General features: G+C 36.1%; 2 protein-coding genes across 4 annotated transcripts; both read left to right on the top strand.

The window, feature by feature from the left end:
- Window positions 1-590: 590 nt before the first annotated feature.
- Window positions 591-10220, top strand: LOC132178880 (dehydratase family). The gene is made up of 14 exons (XM_059591457.2): window positions 591-1245; window positions 2445-2516; window positions 3845-3892; window positions 6171-6325; window positions 6413-6607; window positions 6693-6804; window positions 6964-7033; window positions 7120-7178; window positions 7307-7430; window positions 7537-7607; window positions 9047-9148; window positions 9473-9553; window positions 9667-9825; window positions 9913-10220. Exons 1-14 carry the CDS (start codon window positions 697-699, stop codon window positions 9961-9963), a joined length of 1848 nt encoding a protein of 615 aa, XP_059447440.2. The 5' UTR covers window positions 591-696; the 3' UTR covers window positions 9964-10220.
- Window positions 10221-12511: 2291 nt separating this feature from the next.
- On the top strand, window positions 12512-22779 carry LOC132176941 (RING/U-box superfamily protein). Of its 3 annotated transcripts, none has more exons than XM_059589104.2 (9): window positions 12512-12616; window positions 14623-15659; window positions 18382-19063; window positions 19161-19244; window positions 20262-20510; window positions 21828-21925; window positions 22068-22167; window positions 22310-22408; window positions 22492-22779. In XM_059589104.2, exons 1-9 carry the CDS (start codon window positions 12515-12517, stop codon window positions 22552-22554), a joined length of 2514 nt encoding a protein of 837 aa, XP_059445087.2. In that variant the 5' UTR covers window positions 12512-12514; the 3' UTR covers window positions 22555-22779. The 3 variants fall into 3 exon arrangements, with proteins under 3 accessions (XP_059445087.2, XP_059445086.2, XP_059445088.2); XM_059589103.2 differs by having other exon boundaries at window positions 18379-19063; XM_059589105.2 differs by lacking the exon at window positions 22492-22779 and having other exon boundaries at window positions 18379-19063; window positions 22068-22218; window positions 22310-22394.
- The last annotated feature ends 1579 nt before the right edge of the window (window positions 22780-24358 follow it).

Raw genomic sequence — 24358 nt, 5'->3', positions numbered from 1 at the left:
GCGACCACTAACTAAACCACTCCCAAAGCCATTGGAGGTGTTTAAGCCACTCTCAAGTCCCAAATGACTAAATTGAGGTAGCCGAATAACCCTTATGGCCATAAGGTGATTTGTCTACTCCCAAATAGCCTAAGAAAAAAAAAAGACGAGGAGGTGATCTAATCATTAATTTTTGCCAAAAATGAGTGGTGGTTTAACAATTCTCAATGATCACGGGATGCTTGAGCATTCCTTTATAATTGATTTTTTGTTTTTTCTATTATTTTTTTAAATAAATAAATTTTAATTTTTAAATAATATTAATAAAACATATGAGTCATGTGTCACGTTCTAATAAGAGTTGACGCGAATAACCGTGTATATGGAAGTATCATCTACATTAATTGCATGCGGGTATCATTCGTGGTAGTTTTTGAAACCAATAAATTTATTTGATTTTGGGTTAAAAAACGTGTATGTACCAAAAAATCGCTAATTTAAAAAAAAAGTAAAAAAATATAACGGTCGAAACAAACCCAAAACACTACAGTCTACACTAGTGCCCCTCACGTGCAGAGCGCGTGTCATTTCAGTGCCTCTTTCCTGCCTTCCACTTTCTCCGGGAAGAGCCAAAAACCTCAGCAAAACTAAAACCCCCCCAGGTCTCTTCGTAAAAAAGCCCCCGTCCACTACCTAAACCACTGACCACGCGCCACCATGCAAGCTACGATCGTAACCCCAACCCCACGCTCCGCCCTAATCCCCACCCGGTATGGAACCCACCACCCAAGTGGTAGACCTCGCACCAGCTTATCTCTCCGGGCCTCCCTCGCCTCCCCGGCTGTCACTGTGGAGTCCTCACCCGCAGCCCCCACCAGCACCGAGACCCACAAGCTCAACAATTACAGTTCCCAAGTGACCGAGCCCAAGTCTCAGGGCGGGTCCCAGGCGATCCTCCTCGGCGTGGGGCTCTCCGAGGACGACCTGTCGAAGCCCCAGATCGGCATTTCCTCCGTCTGGTACGAGGGCAACACTTGCAACATGCACCTCCTCGGGCTCTCCGAGGCCGTCAAGGAAGGGGTCCGAGAGGCCGGCATGGTGGGCTTCAGGTTCAACACCATCGGGGTCAGTGACGCCATTTCTATGGGCACCAGAGGCATGTGCTATAGCCTCCAGTCAAGGGACCTCATTGCTGATAGCATTGAGACTGTGATGAGTGCCCAGTGGTACGATGGAAATATATCTATTCCTGGCTGTGACAAGAATGTGAGTCAGTCGTCTCTCTTTTATTGGGATGGTGTCTGGTTAACGCATTTTTGCGGTGTTTGAATTTTCTTTGATGGGTATTGATGATTACGATTGGTTTTGTTGGTTTTATCTTCTGGATTTTTTAGTTATGATATAAATATATACATATGTGTGTGTGTGTGTGTGTGTTTCATTTCTCACCTTTCCTTTTCTATATGTTTGTGACATTGGTTTTCTTTTCTCATTTTCTTTTTCACTGGGAGGATGATTCAACAACCATTAAAAAAGGAAAAAGAAAAGGAGGATGATTCAGCCTGTAATTATTTGCTTTTCGATGTTTTGTTTGCTTGCTGACATGTTGAGCTGCATAATGTTTGTTTTTTTATAGTTGATATTAATGTACCATGTAGAAAAAAGTTAGGTCCTTGTGGAAACCATATGCCCCTAGTCTGTGATTTTTTCTTTACCTCTCAATCTGGTAATGTTTTGATTATTTGAAGCTAGAATGATTTAGGGATTCATAGTTTAATATCAACTTATAAATTTATCTCAACTTGTATTTGGTCAATTTCCATTGCATGGAAGGCACTTTGAGAAATTTTGTATCCTACCATGCTTGCGTTTTGGGTGGCTAGCCGAGGAAAGTAAACTACTAAAAGGACTTCTTATTGTTCAATGCCTCTGCATGTTTGTTTCCTTAAATGAAGCCATCCATCAGCTTGACTATTGTGGGAGCTTTCTATTGTTGACTGCTAAAAACTGATATAAGGAGTTGTTGCGTTTGTCATAACGTTTACATTTAGCTGTTTAATTGACGATCCCCCTCTTTCCTCTTGTATGCACAACTACATTTGTTTATCATCTGAGTAAAAAAAGCCTGGTATTTTGTTTTTAATTTTTTTTTGTTTCACTTGTGATTCCCAGAGCTTATCTTTGTATCTTGGAGGGATTCTTTCTTTGTGATCTATCCATTGGTAAATATCTGTTTATGGTTTATGCTGAGAGCACCAATACTTATTAAGCTATTGTCCATGAACAACTACTATACTACTAATACTACTACTACTGCTGCTATAGTTAGTCAATAATAGCTTAAACACTGTTCTATGTTGCTTTTGAGGATTATTGATAGTTTTAGACTTAGGTAAGTGGTGGATTAGCTGTTTTCTTGTGCAATTGTACAATTATCAATAGTCTTATCCTAATAATTTTTGCAGATGCCGGGTACAATTATGGCAATGGGCCGGCTTAATCGACCAAGTATTATGGTTTATGGTGGAACCATCAAGGTTTTGGATCTTACTTTGACTACTTAATGAGATTTGTTTTTAAGAATTAGTTGTCCCGTCCATAATATTTAATAATTTACCTAGAAAACATCCGTATTCTTCTCATGTAATGTTCCTTGAATAAGTACTTGGATAAGAAAAAAGGGAATCCAGAATCAGTGTCAGTGCTTTCTCAATCCACTTTGTTAAGTATTACTCAGAACATTCCTTCTAGTTAGGTCTTTCTCTTTTATACTTCTTGTGTAATTGGGTTCCGCCTTACACTTATATAAAAAAAAGTACTACTTAGAACACCCTAACTTAATATTTATCATGCTTAAGATGACAATTTGTGGCAAAATACGGACTATTTACTTTAGGCGACATTAAGTAATGCATGTGACTCGATTTTGGTTAATTTCTGGAATTTAGTAGGTGAACAGTTTGGAGTTAAATAAGCTTAGAAATGTTCATATCGTTTTGAACCAGGTGACCACCTAGATAATGCTGGATTATATTTTGGTTATTTGGAATTTTCATATCACCTTTGTTTTTGGAGCTATGGGCTCTACATGGTTCAAAAACAGTGCAGTTAATATTAAAGGATCTTTCTCATATGTAGTTATGTGATTAGACTTGCATCCAGTAAATCATATACTATATAAAAATTAAGAATTTTCCATGTACGTTTTCTTCGTTACATACCAATATTGCTTGTTTTCTTTAGCTTTTGACGTAGTTTAATGAATAAATCACAACAATCAGTGAGATCCAATTGATATATATATATATATATTAAAAAAGGCAAGTTTTACTGCACTTTGAATCATCCAGGATTGGCAGACTAAGTACCTTAGGGTGCAGATGAAGTCTGGTGATGACTACAAAAGGTCTGTTCCAACAGGGGGGTTACCCAACCTTTTATGGACCCTCCTAATAGATTTATGGTTCCTAATCTGGTTGCAACTGTTTGATGTTCACCATCTAGTTCAAACTATACTCTTTGAAGACTTCCTTTTTTTAAGTGAAATTTAAATCTTACAGAAAATTTACTTGTGAAGCTCTTCCAAAGTTGCTATCAATTTTCAATTCTTGTACTTATGGACTTAAGAGACTCTTAGATAAGCTGGTAATAACTAAATAAGCATGTGTGTCTATGATGTAGAGAGAATGAAGTATCCATCTGTTGGATCAACTAGAAGCATCAAATGTCTTTGAAATTTGATGGGTATTATACTAATAAAATAACCAAAAATAAAAAATAAAAAATTCAACAGGACTTGTTCAAATTGTAGCTGGTTAGAAAGAATTTTTTTTGAAGTTGCTAATCTTAATTGTTTTTTTTGCAGCCTGGTCATTTTGAAGGCCATACTTATGATATAGTTTCTGCCTTTCAGGTAGGTGCACTAATTTCCTGAGGCTGATTACTTCTGGCTTAAAGTTATATATGGTTACAATAATGTCTAATATTAACTCTAGTTGTTTTTACTGTTCTTTTTCTGTCTTTTGTGAAGCCTTGAGCATCTCTAACAGATCCAATAAAGAATTTGAAATTGTTCCTTTAGCCTGATAGATATCTGCAATGCTTGCTTTTGGATACATCCAGTTTTGTTCTTCTTTAGATTATGGACCAGCTGAATTTTACAAGTATTTGTTAGGTAACCCTTTTGCATATACAGGAATCGTATATACTTAAGGTCTCTCTGATCCCAGAATAGATGGAGTGACTACAAATGGCACACATTTTAATGAAACAAAATTAACATAAGAATATTCCTAAAATGTCCTTAGGTAGGCCAAAAGGTCAATTCTAATTCAAAAAAGGGGATCCAAATTGAAAAAAAAAAAAGGTGTATTTAAATGTAATGGTAATATGAGAAGTTAAATGGTCTTGGAAACGCCACATATTTTTGGGTAGCCCAAAAAGGGAACCTACTCCATCTTTTTTTGAGACAAAGGGATTACTTATAAGAAAAGACATCGAGCCCTTAACACTAGTTCTGAATTGTATTGTAAGAACTTGTTTAAAATTTAAAGCTAATACATTAGGATTGCTAGTATTCGGGGCAGATTAATATAATAGGAAGAAATATACGCGGAAAATAGGGTTAGATACAAATTTTGAATGATGAGCTCAATGGAAACTTAGCCTCGAATTTTTTTTTAAAAAAATAAATAGGGTTATATAGAAATTTGGTCCTTCTGGTTTGGTTTACCACTTATCAAAAAGCTCTTTTAAGTTTTCAAAAGTGACAAATTTGATCCACATGCTTTTCACCTTTATCAAAATGGTCTTTCCATCAATCTGTTGTCAAATAAACTAGCGAAATTTTCCCACGTGTACAAAAAGCCATGTAAGGCTTGTAAATCATTGCCACGCGTACATTATTGCCACTTCAGCATATCCTTTATAAAAAAAGTGAAAGCGTGGAAGGAGGTGGCGGTGGGGAAAAATCCTCCTTGTCAGTGGTGGTGGGGCTCCCCGGTGACCAACCCCCACCCTCGCGGAGGTGGTTTGTGGGGGACCCTCACTCCGCAAAGGTGGTCGTGGGGTTTGGAGAGTTCCCCACGACCTGATATCTCTTGTGCTGCATGGTGTGGGGGTCCCTTCCGACCACCTCCTTGGGGTGAAATGAGGTTTTTTTTTGGGGGGGAAGGGGGGGGGGGGGGGGTCTATTGCAATCCACCCAACACAGGAGAAGGCGAGTCGTGAGGGACTCTCACACCCGTACGACCACCTCTATGGGTGGGGGTCCCCTGTGAACCACCTCCGCGAAGGTGGGGGTGGGTCGCCGGGGAACCCGACCACCACCAGTGACGGATTTTCCGCCACAGCCTTTTTTTTTTCTTTTTAAATAAAATTGTTTATGTTAAAGAAGATATTGATGTGGTACACGTGGCAATGATTTACAAGTCTTATATGGTTTTTTGCACACATGGCAAAAATTCCGTTGATTTTTTAGGTGGAAGATTGATGGAAGGACCATTTTGATGGAGGTGAAGAACATGTGGATAAAATTTGACACTTTTGAAAACCTAAGGAGCTTTTTGATAAAGTGGTAAACCCTAGGGACCAAATTTGTATTTAACCCAAATAAATAAAACGTACATATAATAAGTCTTTCGGAAACTGCTTGCTGTCGCATTTACACACCATATGTTATGCTATGGGGTGTAAATGCTTGATATTGGTAATGTGAATTTATGTTGGAATCATGTTTTTGTCATGACTTATAGTAGGTATAATAATCTTGGGGGAAATACAAATCAACAATTGTTATTGGCTTGGTAAGGGAGGGACCATAACTCAAGTAGCTATGGCTGATTGGGTGTATATGTGTGATTCACATGTAGCTGTGCTTAAAAAGGCGCATCTATATTGTATGTCTTATTCTGCTACATTACCAAATGTTCGGCCTATTTGAAAAGCTGCTACTTAATAACTATGGATCTTGCTTAAGTAGGCTTTTGCATTATTTGCATATGTTGATCAAATATTGATGTTGTATTTAGTTAATTTGTCAAATGTCTATATCCATATTTTCTATTTGATTTTGCGAATATGTATAGTTATTGCTTCTTAACGACAAGAATAAACTCTTACATGTAAAAGCTGTAACTCATTTTTTTCTTGTCCTAATATTGCCAACTCCTTCTTTTGTCTTTTTAATGTAGTGTTATGGAGAATTTGTAAGTGGATCCATTAGTGATGAACAGAGAAAGATTGTAGTCCGAAATTCATGTCCTGGGGCAGGGGCTTGTGGTGGGATGTATACGGCCAATACAATGGCTTCTGCTATTGAAGCTATGGGAATGTCTCTTCCGTACAGGTAGAAATTTTCCTCCCCCTGATCACTTGATTGGCAGCAGCTAGCAATGTTGTTCTTATCCTCTTATTTGTTGTTTTCCCCTGAAAGCTCTTCGACACCTGCTGAAGATCCATTGAAGTTGGATGAATGCCGTTTAGCAGGAAAATATCTTTTGGAATTACTAAAAATGGACTTGAAACCACGGGATATTATCACTCATAAATCCCTACGTAATGCAATGGTTATCGTCATGGCACTAGGCGGCTCGACAAATGCCGTGTTACATTTGATTGCTATTGCAAGGTGAGGAGATTCTTTGGTACCAGATTTTCCAAGCTTACCATTTATAGCATTATGTGGAAGTAGCTCATGCCAATATTCTTGTCAGGTCTGTTGGTCTGGATTTAACTCTGGATGATTTTCAGAAGGTCAGCGATGAGGTTCCATTTCTTGCAGATCTTAAGCCTAGTGGCAAGTATGTCATGGAGGATGTGCACAAGGTCTGATTTTTTTTTAATAAATATCATCTTGTGCTTTAAATTCACTACTACTAGGAAAAACCTTTGCTGGAGATTAACATTTTTTTATATGGTTTACTTTATTTATTTATTCTTATTCCCATTTTTTCATAATGAGCCAATGAATGATTGTTTTGATAGATTGGAGGAACACCTGCAGTCATTCGCTACCTTTTGGAGCATGGCTTTTTAGATGGGGATTGTATGACTGGTACACAGATTGTATTGTTGCATTCATCAGAAAATGTACTTTGTTATAGTTTCCTTATTATTAACCTAAAAGTATTTCCTCTCTAGTTACTGGGAAGACACTGGCTGAAAATGCAGCAATTTTCCCTCCCTTAGCCAAAGGACAGGTTTGATGGCTTTTATATTTCTAATTTTGAGATTTACTGATTCCAATGTTTCTTTTGTTTTTACTTTTGATTAACGATATGTATTTGAAGACAAACAATGCAATTCTTTGTTGCCTTTTCTCATTCAGGACATAATAAGACCTTTGGAAAAGCCCATAAAGGAAACAGGCCACATCCAAATATTATATGGAAATCTTGCACCAAATGGTTCTGTAGCAAAGATCACCGGAAAAGAGGGGCTATATTTCTCTGGTGCTATTTTATGTTCTTTTGCACCATTATTCTTGAAGCTATATGTTCTATTTTGTAGTTCAGTCCACTCTACTCCTAAAATATTTATTACAAAAATGTTTTCCAGGTCATGCACTTGTTTTTGAAGGAGAGGAATCTATGCTTGCAGCCATCTCAGAGGATCCTCTGAGTTTTAAGGTATGTGTTCTATTTGGCACTGTTGTGTAATCGGTTCTTTAGCTGCAGCAGTTTTTGGTGTCATGTCACTAACTGGTAAGCAGTTATTCAGTTAAGAACCCAAAGTTGCTTGAGTAAATACTGAGTTTTGGATGAATGACTGGGTCTTTGCTATGCCTATGCTTTCTTGTTCGTGTATATGTAGTTCATGAGAAGCAGAAAGGACTGTTGCCCAAAAAAGAAGCTCTTGCATTTCAGAGTTATTTTGGTTGCGTAAATTTTGGCCCATTTTTTGCATAAGGAAATCTATTAAAGTGATAACTGTTCAATATATTCTCAAATTATCTGATTTTAGACCCAAAGGACTAATTATGCTTCATTTAATCATTTTTGATAATTGAGTTTTATAATTCATTTTTCTACAAGGAGGCCTGAAACTTAAAATATTGTGTCTCCTATATGGTCTTCTTTCTAAATGTACATAATACATATACTCATTTTATCTCGTGTTATTTTATTCTCCCAATTAAAGAAGATGGATTTTGTAATAGAAGGAACTTTTCCAACTCTGTTTTGGGGGCTGACAATTTTACCTTTCAGGCTTCTTCTCTAAAAGTCATGTGTCTTAATTGCTGCTTGTACATTTCATGCAGACCAGAACAATATCAATTTTCTGCCAAAACTCATAAAATCTGTAGTTTCGGTGGTCTTATTTAAGGAACTTCCACATTTAAATTTTTGCTTCTTGCATTAACAAATTTCAAATTCTCTGCATTTATTTAACCCTAGGTATTGCTCATCTGTATTTTGCACATTTTGATAATGATTTAAATTGCACTGTGCGATAGGGCTGAGCAAATTACCGATTAACCGACTTTCGACCGATTTCGACCGACACCGACCGTTACCGACTAAATGGCGGACAATAGGCGGCATGATTTTTTTTATTCCGAATTTTTCGGTTCGGTAGGCGAAAGAGGTTTTTTAACCGAACCGACTTTACCGACCGACTTTCGACCGACTTTACCGACAAATTTGCCACTTTTCCACATACCGACTTAACCGACACCGACTTTACCGACTTCCGACCGACACCGACTTTACCGACCGCATTTGGTTCGAAATGCGAAATAAAATAAAATTTGACGGAATAAGTCGGTGAAATAACCGACTTTACCGACATTGTCGGTTCGAAAGGCGAAAATAAAAATTTTCTACCGAAACCGACATTACCGACCGACGCTCAGCCCTACTGTGCGATGCTTTTTCCCTTGATACTATTAATTTATCCTAAAGTTTACTTATTGGCAACTCTCCATTACATCCAATTGTAAGCAGCATTCTCATGGACTTGATAGTGGTATATTCTGTTTTTGCATAGGTGCAGTGCAAGATGTTACCATGGGACTCAGATGCTGTGTGGGATATCTGATTTATTGTTTATGTCTGTCATGTTCCAGGGAAAGGTAATCATTATTAGAGGAGAAGGGCCTAAGGGGGGCCCGGGCATGCCCGAAATGTTAACACCAACAAGTGCAATAATGGGAGCAGGTCTTGGGAAGGTATGCTTTTATTAGATCCCTGTTTTGGTTTATGATCAGAGGTCTGTTCTAGTAATTAGTTGAGTCAAATCATTATCCTGTAGTTTTCCGGATTGTGAGGCAACTTGATAAATGCTTCTTCATTGTGTTCAAATTCTAGTGTTACTTTAAGGTCATGAATCCTCTTCAAAACTTATAAATTTATTACTTTAAGATGTGACTTTTACTTTATCTTTTTCATCTGCCAATATGTTCTTTCCAAGCCAAATGCATGAACCCAGTTAACAGCAAATTTTAGTTTCTAAGAATGATGTTTTGTTTGGATATTGCTTTTGAATGCTGCAGGAAGTTGCTTTGCTGACTGATGGTAGGTTCTCTGGAGGCTCGCATGGGTTTGTTGTTGGCCACATATGCCCTGAAGCACAGGTGTACTACCTTTTTGTTTCCATCTTTTTAAGGGAAAAAAAAAACCCCACAAAATTTTTCTTCACAAACAGAAATTGTATGACCAACATAATGTGTTGTGAATTTCTTTTCAGGAAGGGGGTCCAATTGGTTTGATTGAAAATGGAGACGTCATCACCGTCGATGTTGAGAAGAGGAGAATAGATGTTCAAATAACAGATGAGGAGATGGAGCTGCGAAGAAAGAAATGGACTCCGCCTGCATATAAGGCTAACAGAGGAGTTCTTTTCAAGGTATGTGGGTGTCTGCCTTGACCTCCATGTTTTGCATCTATTACTTTGATGAATCTAGTAAAGAAATTCCATCTTTTTTGTTTCCAGTACATCAAGAATGTGCAATCGGCTTCAAGGGGATGTGTGACTGATGAGTAGTGGAGAGGACATATTTGTTCTTGATGGCATAACCAGTACATCCAATGGGATGCCTTATTACGGCTATTTTAGGGTATCTAGAGAAGTAAGGTTATGCTCTCCCTTTTTTGGGGATAAGTTGAGGAGCTTTCTGGTTTCTGTCTTTTTGCTCTTTTTCCTTTTATACCTCCCCGGACCCAAAGGGTGAATTTTCTATTGAATTGCTTCAAAGTTGATCGGATTCTTCATTTTATGGAAACAAAAAAATTGGTAGTGCACTTTTCCAATTGCGCAAGCTGGCCCTAGCCGGAAAAGTGAAAAAGAGGTGCAAGTTGGCACTACTCATACGTCAAGTGGGATATTAACCATTTAAGATGGTGCTTATTTGTGGAGGATCCTTCGCATTTATGCGGTTCAAAACAAATTTAAAGTACTTGGACTCATACAAAGGACATTTTTTTTTTTTTTTTTAAAAGCTAAAGTATTTGTAAGGACTCCCAAGGGAATATCCTCCGTGGAGAGACATAAAAACTCCCTAGAGGACCCTAGAAGAAGCCAAAGTAGTTCTAATGGGGTATAAAAGAATTATTATCCCTTGGCCTTGAGAAGGTTATAATGAAAGAACCTTGGTGGTCATCGAATCAATTATCAATTAAAACCTTTTCTATATGCTGGAATATAGGATCCTCTTATTCGAGTCTCATTCCATGGTGGGAAGTCCGATAAATTCATTGAAGTGCTGATAGCGACGCGCATGAGCTAACTTCAACTTCATGTTTAGAAGCATTACCATTCCTTGTCTTCCCAGTTAGATTATCTTGCCAATCAACCATTATAAATCTTCTTTCCTCCTCTTTTTATTTTTATTTTATTTTTTATAATTTAATTTAATTTTTTTATTTACATAAAAAAGAAAAAAAAGAAGAAAAAAAAAGTCTACATACCCCCTTCAAACTATTATCCAATTAGCAGTGTCTATCTCAAACTTTCAATTGATGTCCACCCCCAAACTACAAAAAGTTGACAATGCCCCCCTAATAAAGAAAATACCCATAATAAAATACAAGTAAAAATTTAGGGTGTGAAAATTAAAAATAAAAATCGTTAATTTTTCTTAAAGAAAAAAAAATTATTATTATTTTTTTGAATTTATTATAGTACTTTTGTCTGAAAAAAAAAAAAGTTAAATACTTTATTAATATTTGGGTTTGTACATTTTTATTTTTTCTTACTTGGGGTTCAAATTCTATCATAAATGGTACATGACTTACGATAAAAGACCAACTTAATACCTCTGTTAGGTTCCGTTACACGTATCATCACATAAAAATGCCACGTGTCATAAAAAAATAATTAAAATTAAAAAAACTAAACCCTAAAATAAAAATAAAATAAATAAATAAAAGAAGATTTATGGCCACCCCTATTTTGGCCATTGGGGGTGGCTGAACCACTCTCAAAGCTTTTAGGGGTGGTTGAACCACTCCCAAAACTCTTGGGGGAAACTAAACCCCATTTATCAAATGAGGGTGGTTGAATCAGTAATGCAGGTAATGTGACTCATTTGATAAAAAAAGGAAAAAAAAAAAGAAAAAAAGAAAAAGAGAATTGCCAAACTTTATAAGGGTGGTTAGACCACCCTAGATTGGCCAAAAGGGGTGGCTAAATCATCCTTAGATTCAGCCACCCCCAAATTCAGCCAACCGAGGTGGCTGAACCACTCCCATGACTTTATGAGTGGTTCAACCACCCATTTTAGCCAATCTAGAGATGGTTAGACCATTTCCATAACATTTGGTCATTTTTTTATGTATCTATATTTATATTTTATATGTCTTTCTTTTATTTTCTGTCAAACAGGACATGTATTATATTACTATTGGTTGTGATTGGCATATTGACGGTTTCTGTTAAAATCACAAACAAAATTTTGGGTGGAGAATTATTTGTGCATACCACAGAGCCCTTTTTAGACTGTAGGGAGCTCATTGCAAATGGGTGCAACCACCTATAAGGCTTTTGTATATTTTCTTACACTAAATTATCTTAAATCATTCAACACAAATTAGGTTAGACAAAGTTTTTCTTCAAACTATGTGAAATTCATCAAACCACCCAATCTATTAAACTGACGTCTGTTCAAAATGCATTTAATTCTTACAATGCATGAGTTTTCTTTCAAACTGTGTTGAAAGAAAGTCTTTCAACCCAATTAATTAAATTAACATATGTCCTTAGAACAAATGATTTTCACAAATACTTTTTTAAGAAATACATGTGAGAATTACATGTTAACCCTATTAGCTGAGATATATCCTTAAATAGATGTTAAAATCACATGTTAATCCTCTCTTTTTATTTTTATTTATTTTTGGTTGTTATTCTCTGGGTCGGAGAAAATAAACAGGCTGGGTTGGTTAGGTTTGGGCTAATATTGCAGAGGCCGAGAGGGTAAGGTTTGGGCCTCAGCTTTTTCTCTTCCATTTCAATTAGAAAAGAAATAATGCTCAAGCTCAAGCTAACCTAACCCAACTAGACCCGACCCATTGATAACCTGGATCGAGACAAAACCATGGGCTCAAGGAACGGAGCGATAGTAGGATACAAAAGCTCATACCTGAATTCAACTTCGGTGCGTCTTTCTCTTCTGGATTTGAACCTCCGACAAGATCAGGTATTCATTTTGATTTTTTTTTATTTTTGAATTCATTGGGTTTTAAATCTCTTAGTTTCCAAACTTATAAATATAAATATTTTTTCCTTTTTCGTTTTGAATTGAGTATGTTGTCTTGTTGCTCTATTTGTAATTTACTCCAGAATTTGGGATCAATTTATAGTGAATTAATCCATTTTTATTTGAATTTCAATCAGAATCGTTATGGGATTAGTTATAGTTATTATTTGATGGAGATTGAACCTACTTTGGTTTCTCATTAGTTTTGGTTAGAAATTCTAATTTTTTTTTTGGTTGTCTGCCAATCATTCGATGTAGTAAACATATTCTGTGAGTTTAATTTGATGTAGTAACTGAGCATTCTATGATGGGTTGCATTTTTTTAAAAAGGCTTCTTCTTTTTTTTTTTTTTAATGAAAAAAAAAAAAAAAAACGCTTGAAGTGAATATGTTTTTGTTAAAGCTTATTCCAAATTTGCTGTGTTTGATGATTGGTGAAAATGTCCAAAGGCAATCAAGCTTGCCTAATTTTAAGCCCATTTTGGAATAGATAGGTTCATGTAGCAGTCTTTTAAACCAGCCACTATTATTATTTTCATGCTTATTTTATTTTGTGAGTATTTTTGTTTTATTTTATGAAGATGTTTACAGTTAATGGCTCTATCTTGACTTAGCCTTTTATGCGTTCACTTTTTTATTTTTTCTAGCAGTAATATCACTGTTACAATCTTTCTTTCCCAGGGATTTGTACGCTTTTTACGCTTTACACGCAATTTAGAGGAATGCTAGGCTTACAAACAAATTTTACAGAAAAACTTTTACAAACTAATGTGGCACAACATGATTGAATATAAGATAAATTCAAATTTTGAAACCTAATCAGTTTGTAAAAGTTTTTCTATAAAATTTGTTTGTAAGCCTAGCACTCCTCCGCAATTTATCCTTGCATTTCATGTTTCCCTTATACCTCTTTTATATAGTTCTTATTTCTTTAATATTGTTTTCAATCAGATCCCTGTTATGAAGTTCGTATTTTATTTGAAGCTTACTCTTTACATTCTTTGAAAACCTGTTGAGTCAATCTATTAAAAAGCTGTTGATTTTCACTTCTTGTTCTTATAGCGTTTTCAAACATGATCCATATCATATTGCTGCTACATTTTCTTGAAAAGTAGAATAGTACTTATACTTTTAATGATAATAAACAAAGTGATAAAAGAAAAGAACAAATCATTGAATTTAAACCTATTTGAGTGGGTGGTGTAATGCTTCTCAATTTTTGCGTAGCTGTTGTGAGGCTATTTTCACTCTAAAGATTCAAGTAGAGGTTTTGCAAGATTACTATCTTCTATGCAAAAAAGTTCCCTCTTCTTTGTTTCCTTTATATGTTTGTATGCATGTATACAACACAGAAAATACCTCTCAAATTTAAATTTCTTTTGAACCAATTCATCTGAATATTTAATTATAAATTTTTTTAGTTAAGTTTGGATGTTCTGTACTTCTGAAGTTATTAAGTCCCTTTCGTCTGAGCCCTGCTCTTTCTACATATCAATGTCAGGATGCTAACATACCTTTGATATCAGTATGCTCACAAACGTCTATGTGCTTGTGTTGGTTTCTTTGAATGGCAACGGTTGAAATTCGTTGGTGCAGGTCATTTGCAACACTTATATGCAGCATGTTGCTTCCGCTAGATACAGTGGCCAATTATACCGTAATTGGGACTTATATTTTTCTTATACAAGTAATTGATATTTAAGATTCTACAACTGACTCCCTGAGTGTTATATATATATATATATATATATATATATATATATATATATATATATATATGATTCTACATTTGAGTGTTGCTAAGTGAAACATTTTTTTTTTTTTGGTTTGTTGTTTATAGTTCTTTTACGAAATCTATGTTATGTATAGAATTTGCTTGTTAGATGTAGCGGCTGCTGAATTTATTAACTGGATTTGATTTCTTGAATTTTTTTTTTATTCACGCAGAATATGGAGGAAATGAACATCGATGAGGTAGTCGATGTTCCTGACACGCCTGATAGGTTAGCTGCCCGTCATAGTATTGGTAAGGAATGTGTTGGAAGAGAATGCAATTCGTCATTAACTGCTTCTTTGAGGAATCCTGATATTGTGGATGGCAAATGTATGAATGGGCTGAGGGGCCGGGGTAGGCTGGTCAATGATAATGGCCAGAACAGAAGATTGATTATTCGTTCTCGCAAGAATCTCAGCAATGATGAACCTAAGGGTTGTGGCAACTCCCTTGTACTTTCCCCTTCAGAGAACAACGATGCTTCCCGGAATGCTCACTTATTTAGAAGACCAGTAAAAGACAAAAGCTCCATTCATAAGATCAGGCATTCTATTGGAACAGAAAACATGGATAAAGGGAAAGGAATATGCCCTAAATTTCCCACTATATCATCTGGTTGTGAAGAAGGCACTGCTTTTTCAGATTTAACTGAACAGAATGGTCACAGGCAAAAGCCCAAAACCATATTTCCACATGATGCATTTAAAGGTTTTTTGATTGAAGATAAAAGAAAAGAACAAATACTGACCGTTGATGGTTCTTCTTCAAAGGCATCCAGCAATGCCTATAAGGGAAAGGAAAAATTAGAGGACAATGTATCTAAAGGTCCTGAATTGGCTGTGGCTCTTGGCAAAGGGGCTAATATGTCTAATGATTCTCAGCATAAGACTGAAAAACAAATGTCCAAGCCTGTTCAGTCTCTTACCCTGCCAAGAGTCAGTGGGCAAAAAAGGTTGGTTCGCAATGGGTGTATCTCCCCACATAATATAGCAACAAGGGCAAAACAATTAGCTGAGGGGCAGAGTACTAGTTCCATTGCCAAACAGAATCCTTTGGGGGCTGTGGTTTCCAAAAGTACTCCTTGTCTGATAAATATTAATGACATAGTTTCTGAAGACTATAATGGTGATAGAGTGAAAGGAAAAGGTGTTGTAATTCATCCTTCTACATCAAAGGAGCAAGGTGATAAAATTATTCATACAACTGGCAGGTAATTTGTTTACAGTTTAAAATGCTCGTTTTTAAGTATCTATTCTTGTTGATTTAGAAATAATTGTTTTTTTTTAGCATCACATCCATAATCTCATAAGCTTTAGATGACACGTAATACTTCCTAGGAATTCTATACGTATCCTGAAATCTCAAGCTATACTTCTGTTGATATAAATTTCTTTTTTCTAATCTTTCTGATTTTTTCGGCAGGAGAATCGGTGTTTATCTCATAAGCCTATGTATTTTTCTTGGAAACTGGAAATTATTTATATTTATTGAAGTGTATTTTGCTGTGAACTTTACAGATTCACTCTTAATCCTTTTCTTCTTTTGTTAGTCTACGCTGCTAGATCCTAATGCCTGTTGCTTCTTGCTAATTTTTGATGCTGAGAACCTGTTCTCTCAGTTGATACTGGCAACTGTGGCTCTAATGTTTCCGTATCGTCTTTTCTTTTCTTACTGACTATCTTTCCATGTGCTAATTAATAATTTTCGTATTAAAAGAAGGACATAAAGTTAAAGAACTGATAGGACATAATTTACCGTCAGCTCTGTCCCTTTTATTTCAGTATGTTGGCTTCCTATTAGTGCAGTAATAAATGGTCAGTGGAGAGGTGTAAATATGCTTTTGCTACATGCCTTACTATTTGACCAGTGTGACTAATTTCATCTTCCTAAGCGATGTCTATTCCCCCTTGAACCTGAATTGGGTCCTCTTACTCTCTTTCTCTTGGTTAACAACATAAGCCTAAAGAAGGTGAAAATTTCCTCTCCCACTTCTCCAAAAACTGAGAAGGACTTATTATTATTAAAACACTCTAAAAAAATGATAGAATAAGAACAGATAACAATCTCAAGAAAACAAGTCATACAAGTGATGTATATGATTATTACCATCATGCTGACAAGGATCCATTCGAGGCATGGTGAGATAGCTTTCTATTCTCGTACTTACCACTTCGTCTTCCTAATTTCTAGAAGACTTCTCAACTACCTTACCTAGTCGTGAGAATACAACTGGCCTGATTGCCCAAGGTAAAGAACACTATAAAAAGATGGTCCGCTGTCTCTCCACTAGACTTACACACCCAGCACCAACAGTGAGACGTACTCTCTTGTTTGAAGAATACTTCCCAATGTAGTTAGTGCCACCAAAAAAGGGGGAAATAATTAGTAACTTATATGGATGACATGAATGGGAAAATATTCTTTCAAGGACTCTACCTACGAATCACCCCTCATAACAAAATAAAGACTTCGCACTAAAGTTCTGGCTGCTAGAAGGCCGCCATTCCATCTCTGTATCTCCTGCTCCTCTGAAATTACTCATATGCCTTCATGCCCAGTATTCTTTCAAGGAACTCGAACTCCAAATCACCCCTCATTACAAAATAAAGACTTCACATTAACCTTCCGCCTGCAAGAAGGCTGCCAATCCACCTCAGCATCTCCTGCACCTCTAAAATTAGTCTTTTGCCTTCATGTAAGCACTGTAACTCCTCTTAATCCTGCTTCACTTGTGAATCTCGGGGACAATGTGTTTGATGAGACCGATTTAAATGACTGCAGTCTGCCTTGGTTGGCTCCTTAAATGATGATTATCTGATCTTCCTATAAACTGTGCTCCATGACTTGGTGTCTGCTTCTTATGATTTTTGTTTACCATCGTCAATTTTATAAGGCTTAGGTTATCAGGTCTTTCTGATATATCTTAGTTAACTTCCAACTTCCAGGCTCTGACTTTTCTGTTCTTTGCTGTTTCAAATTAGATTATATTATGCCAGAACCAATTTTCCTTTTTCCAATAACACTTGTATGTTTCTTTGCTGCTTTCATACTTTCTGTCTCTGATAATCCTTTGCCGCTTGTTTTCTTGTTCACAAGTTCTGCTGTAATTTTTGTTACCAAAGATCATATTTTCAGATCTATTTTGAATGTGTCATCATTGTGGAGTTTTGTTCTGCTTGTGCCATAGTACTTATTGCCTTGGATCCAATATCAGTTTCTTGATATATTTTTTGCATAAATGTAAAATTGATTACCGTTTTATTTTACTTTTTTTTGCTTTCTTTCTGACATGATGGCTAGTAGTTTGTTGCAATGCTGGTAATTTAGATTATAGTTTTGATCATGCTTATCAGCATGACAATTGCTGTTCACTATTCAATGATCGTTTGTTTAACTTGCATATCCAATCATCATATACTTCCTCCTCTTGACTTCACGAATTTACTGTCAGCAATCACAACTCCTGTATTAGTTATGCACTTTTTAAAATATTTTAAAAGGTGATTTTGAATGATGAGCACTCTCTGAACTTTAATGATCAGTAGTGTGTACTTGCGTTGGACATGTAGGGGTTTACCTCCTAAGCCTTTGTTGAAATTGGCTTGTTCTTTTTTGGATATATCTTTCGTTCTTATTTTGCCAATGGTTGGGCAATTACTGATTTTCAATTTCTTTGGTCTACCATTTGTTGAAGATCTGGTATAAACCATGACCTTTTAAATCTGGAAGTTTTAAATATCACATGATAGAACAAGATTTTGAAGAGATTGACACTGTTAAAAATTCAGCCCTGTTTAGAAGATATGGCACCGTTAAAAGTTTTGACAGTGTTTCGTTATTGTTGTTGCCAACATTTGTTGGATCAACTTAGATATGTAACTGTTTCAAGTTCGTATTTTGAGACCTTTGAGTCTGCTATGATTTTGGAGCAGGCCTGTCATTAATAATGAAGATGCTGATGGAAGTAGTTATGCCATCAGAAATACATTTGGTTGCTCAGAAGGATTAGGTGGTTGGAGAAGCACACGGAGTCGCTCAAGGTTCACTGATCATCCCTTGTCTGATGTAGCTGTGCCTCATTCTGGGAGAATTGATGGTGTTGGAAGCTTTATTAGTCAGCAACATAAAAACAGAGCAGAGCAAAGAGATGCTGGTAGCAGAATAAATCGCAGGGTTCAATTTGATTTTGCAAAAGAATCCGATGCAGCTCAAACAGCTTCCAGGATTGACTCTGAGGTTGACCAGGTAGCTGGACCACATCATGCAGCAAATACACTTACTAGAAGGCAAAAGAAACACAAATTGACTTCAAGAAATCCTGGTGAATGCTCAACATCAGTTTCTGATGACTCAGATATTGTGTTTCTTGGTTCTTCTGGAGAGAATTCAAGATCATCCAGACTTCAGACTCGTCAAAATTGGGGCGGTTTGGATCCTGTTATTGAAGTTGATGAGTTATCACCTGAAATGAGACAAACCATCTCCCGTGGTTTAGACTGCATAAATATTGATGACTCAGATTCTAGGGCAAGACAAGTAGAAGCAGATGAAATGTTGGCTCGGGAACTCCAAGAACAACTATATCATGAAGAGCCTGTGGTTGGAGGTGGTGGGGTAGGTTCCCAATCAGATGCTTCTTTTTCTTTTTTGTGTTTTTGATAAGTAATGCTTCTTTCTTGCAAGAGTTTCATGTTTTTCCATCTTTTTGCAGACTGATGAAAATTTAGCATGGGCACTGCCCCAGGAGGACGTTCTCCATGCTGCTTCTGGTGGAAGTCACATTGAATCTCATCCTGTGAGTGAGCCTCTTTTTTTTTTTTTTTTTTTGGTGATTTACTGATACCTTGAAATGTGCATTAAGTATCATGTTAGTCACTGTATTGCTGCTATCGGATATTTATCAAGAAATTTCATATTGAAAATTATGAACTGGTTTCTTCATTTATCATTGGTTGTAAAATTATGCATATTCATGACTTGGCCTGTCAACAAACAGGAGGCCTCTATATTTTGATGAAGCTAGGATGGACAGTACTCCAACATGTAGTGGTGATCATTTTTGCTATATTAAAAAATCCATAAATAATATTGAGAGCTGCCATTTAGCTGAGCAAAGCCAAGTTTTTAAATGTTTGAGATTGGTTTGTTTAATTTTGTTTTGAGTACAAGCCAAGCTTGATTGATTTTTATATTTTTACTATGCATGAGATTGCACAACTTGCTTTTCTTTTTAGCCTCCATGTGAGTAAACATCGCATTGAGACTTTCACACAATCCTACATTGGTGAAGTCACATGTTTATCCCATCCAGGTTCATGATGGTATTAGTTGTGTGTATTTACCTGTAATTACGAGAATGGTGTAGCAGGTCCGAACAAAGTTTTGGGCTCTACTAATTCCAACTTTGTTAAGAGGTAGATGGTAAAGATTGTGCAATATATTATAAAGGCCTACATAAGGAATGATTGCTTTTCAGTACGTGGATACGTTAAGGATGCCTAAAAGGTCCAGCTGTATTGAATGCTATGTTTATTTTGCGTCAGCACCAACTACCTCGTCATAAAAAAAAAAAAAGTTTCACTCAAAAGCAGGATCATATCAGCCTAGTGACTGATATGTTGTCTTTTTTACTAGAATATGTATGAATTAATGTTAACATGTAATTTCCAAAATGAAGTTTATCCCTGGCAAATGGACTTCTATTTGCCTGCATACTTAGCATTTGTTTTATGTATACTTGGTGCATTTTATTCTTTGCTTGACTGTTCTACTAGGTTTCACTAACAGCTCATTTCATTTGCATGTTTGTTAGAGAGGCTCATTGGTATCACATTCATATAGACAACCCCGGTCACGGCCTTCTCAAAATCCATCAATTAGAAGAGGAGCGCAGGCTCGAGCTCCCACTTCTAGTCGACTAGCACAGTTGATGCGAACCCAGGCTCGAGTTCCTACCTCTAGTAGAATAACACAGTTGAGGAATCACTTTTCCAGACATCCTCCTACAGTATCATCAAATAGAAGGAATCTCCGGTTTCCTATGGACATGGATTTGGACATGGTATCTCTCTCTCCCCTTAGTCCTTCTATCCCTTCTGTTTCTTTTTTCCACTGTTTCTTTACGCTGTGATATGAGGATGGAACATAAATTGAAAAGTTATTTTGATAGCTCAGATGATCTAGATGTAATATACATATGTGATGGTATATAGATCATATTATATTGCTATCTTAAATATCTAATGGTATGGCTATTAGGAAATTTGAATGTGTTTATGGTTTGAAAATTCAACTCATGAATACCACGGGCATTAATTTTTTAATAGCATTTTGAAAATACTATTTTTGATGCGTTACGCTATATGAGAAAAATGTAGAAGGAAGTTCTTCATGTTTTGTTAGAAAAAGGAATCATAAAAGGGAGCCTCATATGTGGCCCACTTGAGCAAATTTGAAGTACAAGTTTGTTTAATTCCTCTATTACGGTTATACAGTAACTCTTTAATACTAGGGCAAGGGCAAGGTATTTTTCTGAGTAGGAGAGACATGTATCACGCCCATTTGCATTTAAAGCTTATGAATTGAGGCTTTCTGGTGATCTATATGTCAAGGCAGCATTAAATACACAGCTTTCCTATCATTTTGAGGATGTCTATGGTTATGGAGGAATCATTACTACCCAAGTTGTGGATGAGAGATGATAACTTGATTTTGTCATATTTGCCTTTCATTGTTATTTTTCATTTTGGAACTTCCGATTTTGTTTTTAAGCAATAATTATATTAGAAGTTTTACGCATTACAATTTAATGTTAAGATGCAGTTTGACTTTTTTATCAAGGAAAAAAGGTTTAATTATAGAAAACCCCCTAAAGTTTGGCCTTAATTTCAATTTCTAATTGTATCAACGTCCATCCTGTAGTTTTAAAGTCATTGCAATCTGATACTCAATAAGCTTTCATTAGCTAAAAGTTACATGAACCACATTTAGGAATTTGGATAAACAAACAAGCACTGTCTCCCTCCAATTGTATTTGTTAGTGTTTTTTTCATGTGTGGAGTGCTCACGTGGAAGGATTTTTTGGCACTCACAAGGTTTTAAGTGGCTCATGCCTGTCTTTGCTACTTTCAGTGAACTCTGACTCATTTAGGATTTAGACTGTAATATTTTTGAAGCTATAAGTTGGTCAATACAATTTTCAGGGCTTAATTCAAAGTCAACGTCAAACTCTGGGATTTCTTATGTAATTACCTGAAAATAAAGAGAACACCTTTTTTGCTCTCTCATACCAAGAGTGTCAATGCGAATGTTGATTATGTTGTCAGTATGTAGGGGGCTATTTTAAAATGAATACCTGATCTCTTGCTTTCTCATGCAGAGACTCGATATATTGGAAGCATTAGAGGCTGCAGTCGGGGACCTTAGTGATATGAGTATGGTCAATCACATCTTTCAAGTTCAGCGTGATTTCAATGAGTAAGATTTTGTTCTCTTTGTTAATTAATCTATTTCCCGCTAACTCTCTTTGATTAATGTTTAATGAATCCTGGAGGTTTATTTATTTATTAAATTCTGTTTCTTATAAATATATTTCATGTCTCTTTTCATTTTTTTGCAGAAATGATTATGAAATGTTGTTGGCCCTTGATGATAATAATCACCAACATGCCGGTGCATCTGCCAATCAGATTAATTGTCTGCCGCAGTCTGCAGTACAGGTAGGTGTAGGGGTGTGTGTGTCTTGGTCTCCCTGTCAATGAATGGATCAGGTAGTACTTTTGTTTGCGGTGGGTCACTGATGAGTCAGCTCTGCAGAATTATTTTGCTAACTCATGCTGCTCGGTTTTCTGTGTTTCTCAGACCGACTCCAGTGAAGAAGCTTGTGCAATTTGCCTTGAAATCCCAACTATTGGAGAAACCATTCGGCATCTCCCTTGCTTACACAAATTTCACAAAGATGTAGGAATTCTCTCTTTCGCAAAATACAATTGACTTGCAAATTAAGCCATCAAACATCTGACTAGTTCTTTCTTTGTTGACAGTGTATTGATCCATGGCTGAGCAGAAAAGCATCATGCCCAGTTTGCAAGTCTTCCATCACTTAGTTTACACTGGGATTCTAGTACTGAACTAATCATGCTACAATGAATTACTTCACATCTGCAAGCATTCTCATTTTGAGGCTGAGGTAATCATTAGTTCAAGTATATTGTTCTACCCATTGGATGATGTTGTAATGGAAATTATGCAATGGCAGACTGCTCTTTATACTTTTGTTCCATTTGGTTTTTAAATTACTAAATCATTTTAAGATAAGCTTAAATTCTCAATGGTGCTGACAATGTTTCCGTCTCCTTTGGAATTGATGTATGGGCTCATTTTCAGCTTAGGATAATAGGATGTATATTTGAACAATTTGAAGTTGTAATGAAGTCGATGCAAGTTGGACGGCATCCTGAAGGCTTGGTGAAGGCTAAGGTATCATTTTGGTACGCAAGCCTCCCTCCCATCGACAAAATGTGTACCAGAAGTACATTTTATGACATGTCGTGTGCTCCTGGTTCTGGTCCAGCCCCTCTTACGACATTTTGTCTCAAGGAGGGCCATAAGCATGTCAGGTCAGCTTGTACGATATGTTGTTTGTGTTACACCTAAGATGCAGTTTGTGCCAATTAGCGTTACATGTAGGATGTATGGGTATATATATATGATTGTCATCTGGATAGTAGAGCTAGGAATTTTCACTTGGGGAGGCTCGTCTGTTATGTTTTTAAAATGTGTATGATTTTTTTTTTTTTTTTTAAAAAAAATTCTAATATGACAGTGAAAGTGGTTTTAAGTGTGTTTTGTTTTTAAGAGATTAAATACGAATTTTTCTTTTTGGATTTCTAGGGGGGATCATGCGACCCATGTAAAGGTTGGGGGTTGGAAAATTGACCAAAACTAGAACAACCTACCCCTTTTATATACACTACATTTTTTTTTTTGTTTTTTTTGTAGGATTCCTAATTGGTAGCTAGTAGTGCCATCCTTATTTCATATGAAACTTAAAGTGGTGTTAGTTTTGCCAAAGCAACCCGCACAAGCTTCAGCCACCCCCAACTGGCCCTTGGGGGTGGCTTCGTGGGGTGGCCGAACCACCCCTAAGGGAAAACGGTGGCCCTTGGGGGGTGGTCCTGCCATCCCCAAGGGCCAAATCAAACTGAATATATATATATATATATATATATATATATATATATATATATATATTATTTTATTTTAAAAAAAAGGTTAAGTAATATTGTATTAATTTTTTTTAAGTGGGACACGTGGCGCCATATTGGTCATTGGATCTCTTTAAAGAGATCCTGACCTTGAAATAGCTCCTCTCCAGTCCATTTGGACTGGAGAGGAGCCGAATCCATCTGCTTCCTTGAATCGTCCTTCTCTTAAATCACCCAATAAGATAATCTAGATATAATCTCTTATATAAAATCAAAGCTTATGATATAATAATCTCAAATCAATATTCATATGATCTCATAAATTCCTCAAGAATAAATATCATTAACTTAATATTAATATTAAAATAACATTTATCATCAAAAAAATCTCTTTAATTAAAATTTTAAAATCTGGGGCATTATAGGCATCAAAACTGCAAGTGAAAATAATACCTTCAAAACTTGAAAAACATGGGAGCTTTGCTAAAAACCCTATATGTGACGACCCATTTCATAACCATTTAAAATAAAAAAATCAAGTCATCACAATAACATGTACCATAGATACATCTCACGATAATACATGAACATGAACTCATAACATTAAAGTTCGATAACCTTGCAGGGAAAACATCAACACAAAGGAGTATACATGAGAGAAATCTTGATCAGAAAAAGAAAGTATTTTTATAAAATATTGAAA

Source organism: Corylus avellana, chromosome 4 (assembly GCF_965113065.1).
Source record: "Corylus avellana chromosome 4, dhCorAvel1.hap1.2, whole genome shotgun sequence".
In the NCBI taxonomy this organism is placed as follows: domain Eukaryota; kingdom Viridiplantae; phylum Streptophyta; class Magnoliopsida; order Fagales; family Betulaceae; genus Corylus; species Corylus avellana.
The sequence above is the reverse complement of the archived record's forward strand: the minus strand, read 5'-3'. Positions and strand labels throughout refer to the sequence as shown.

What these genes read in the sequence shown, in the direction of transcription:
- LOC132178880 (XM_059591457.2), top strand. Translation starts at nt 697, where the DNA reads ATGCAAGCTACGATCGTAACCCCAACCCCACGCTCCGCCCTAATCCCC. An exon ending in TTTATGGTGGAACCATCAAG is followed by an intron (nt 2,517 to 3,844) that starts GTTTTGGATCTT and finishes TTTTTTTTGCAG; the next exon opens with CCTGGTCATTTTGAAGGCCA. An exon ending in CTCCCTTAGCCAAAGGACAG is followed by an intron (nt 7,179 to 7,306) that starts GTTTGATGGCTT and finishes TTTCTCATTCAG; the next exon opens with GACATAATAAGACCTTTGGA.
- LOC132176941 (XM_059589103.2), top strand. Translation starts at nt 12,515, where the DNA reads ATGGGCTCAAGGAACGGAGCGATAGTAGGATACAAAAGCTCATACCTG. An exon ending in GTCACATTGAATCTCATCCT is followed by an intron (nt 19,245 to 20,261) that starts GTGAGTGAGCCT and finishes CATGTTTGTTAG; the next exon opens with AGAGGCTCATTGGTATCACA. An exon ending in TGGACATGGATTTGGACATG is followed by an intron (nt 20,511 to 21,827) that starts GTATCTCTCTCT and finishes TTTCTCATGCAG; the next exon opens with AGACTCGATATATTGGAAGC.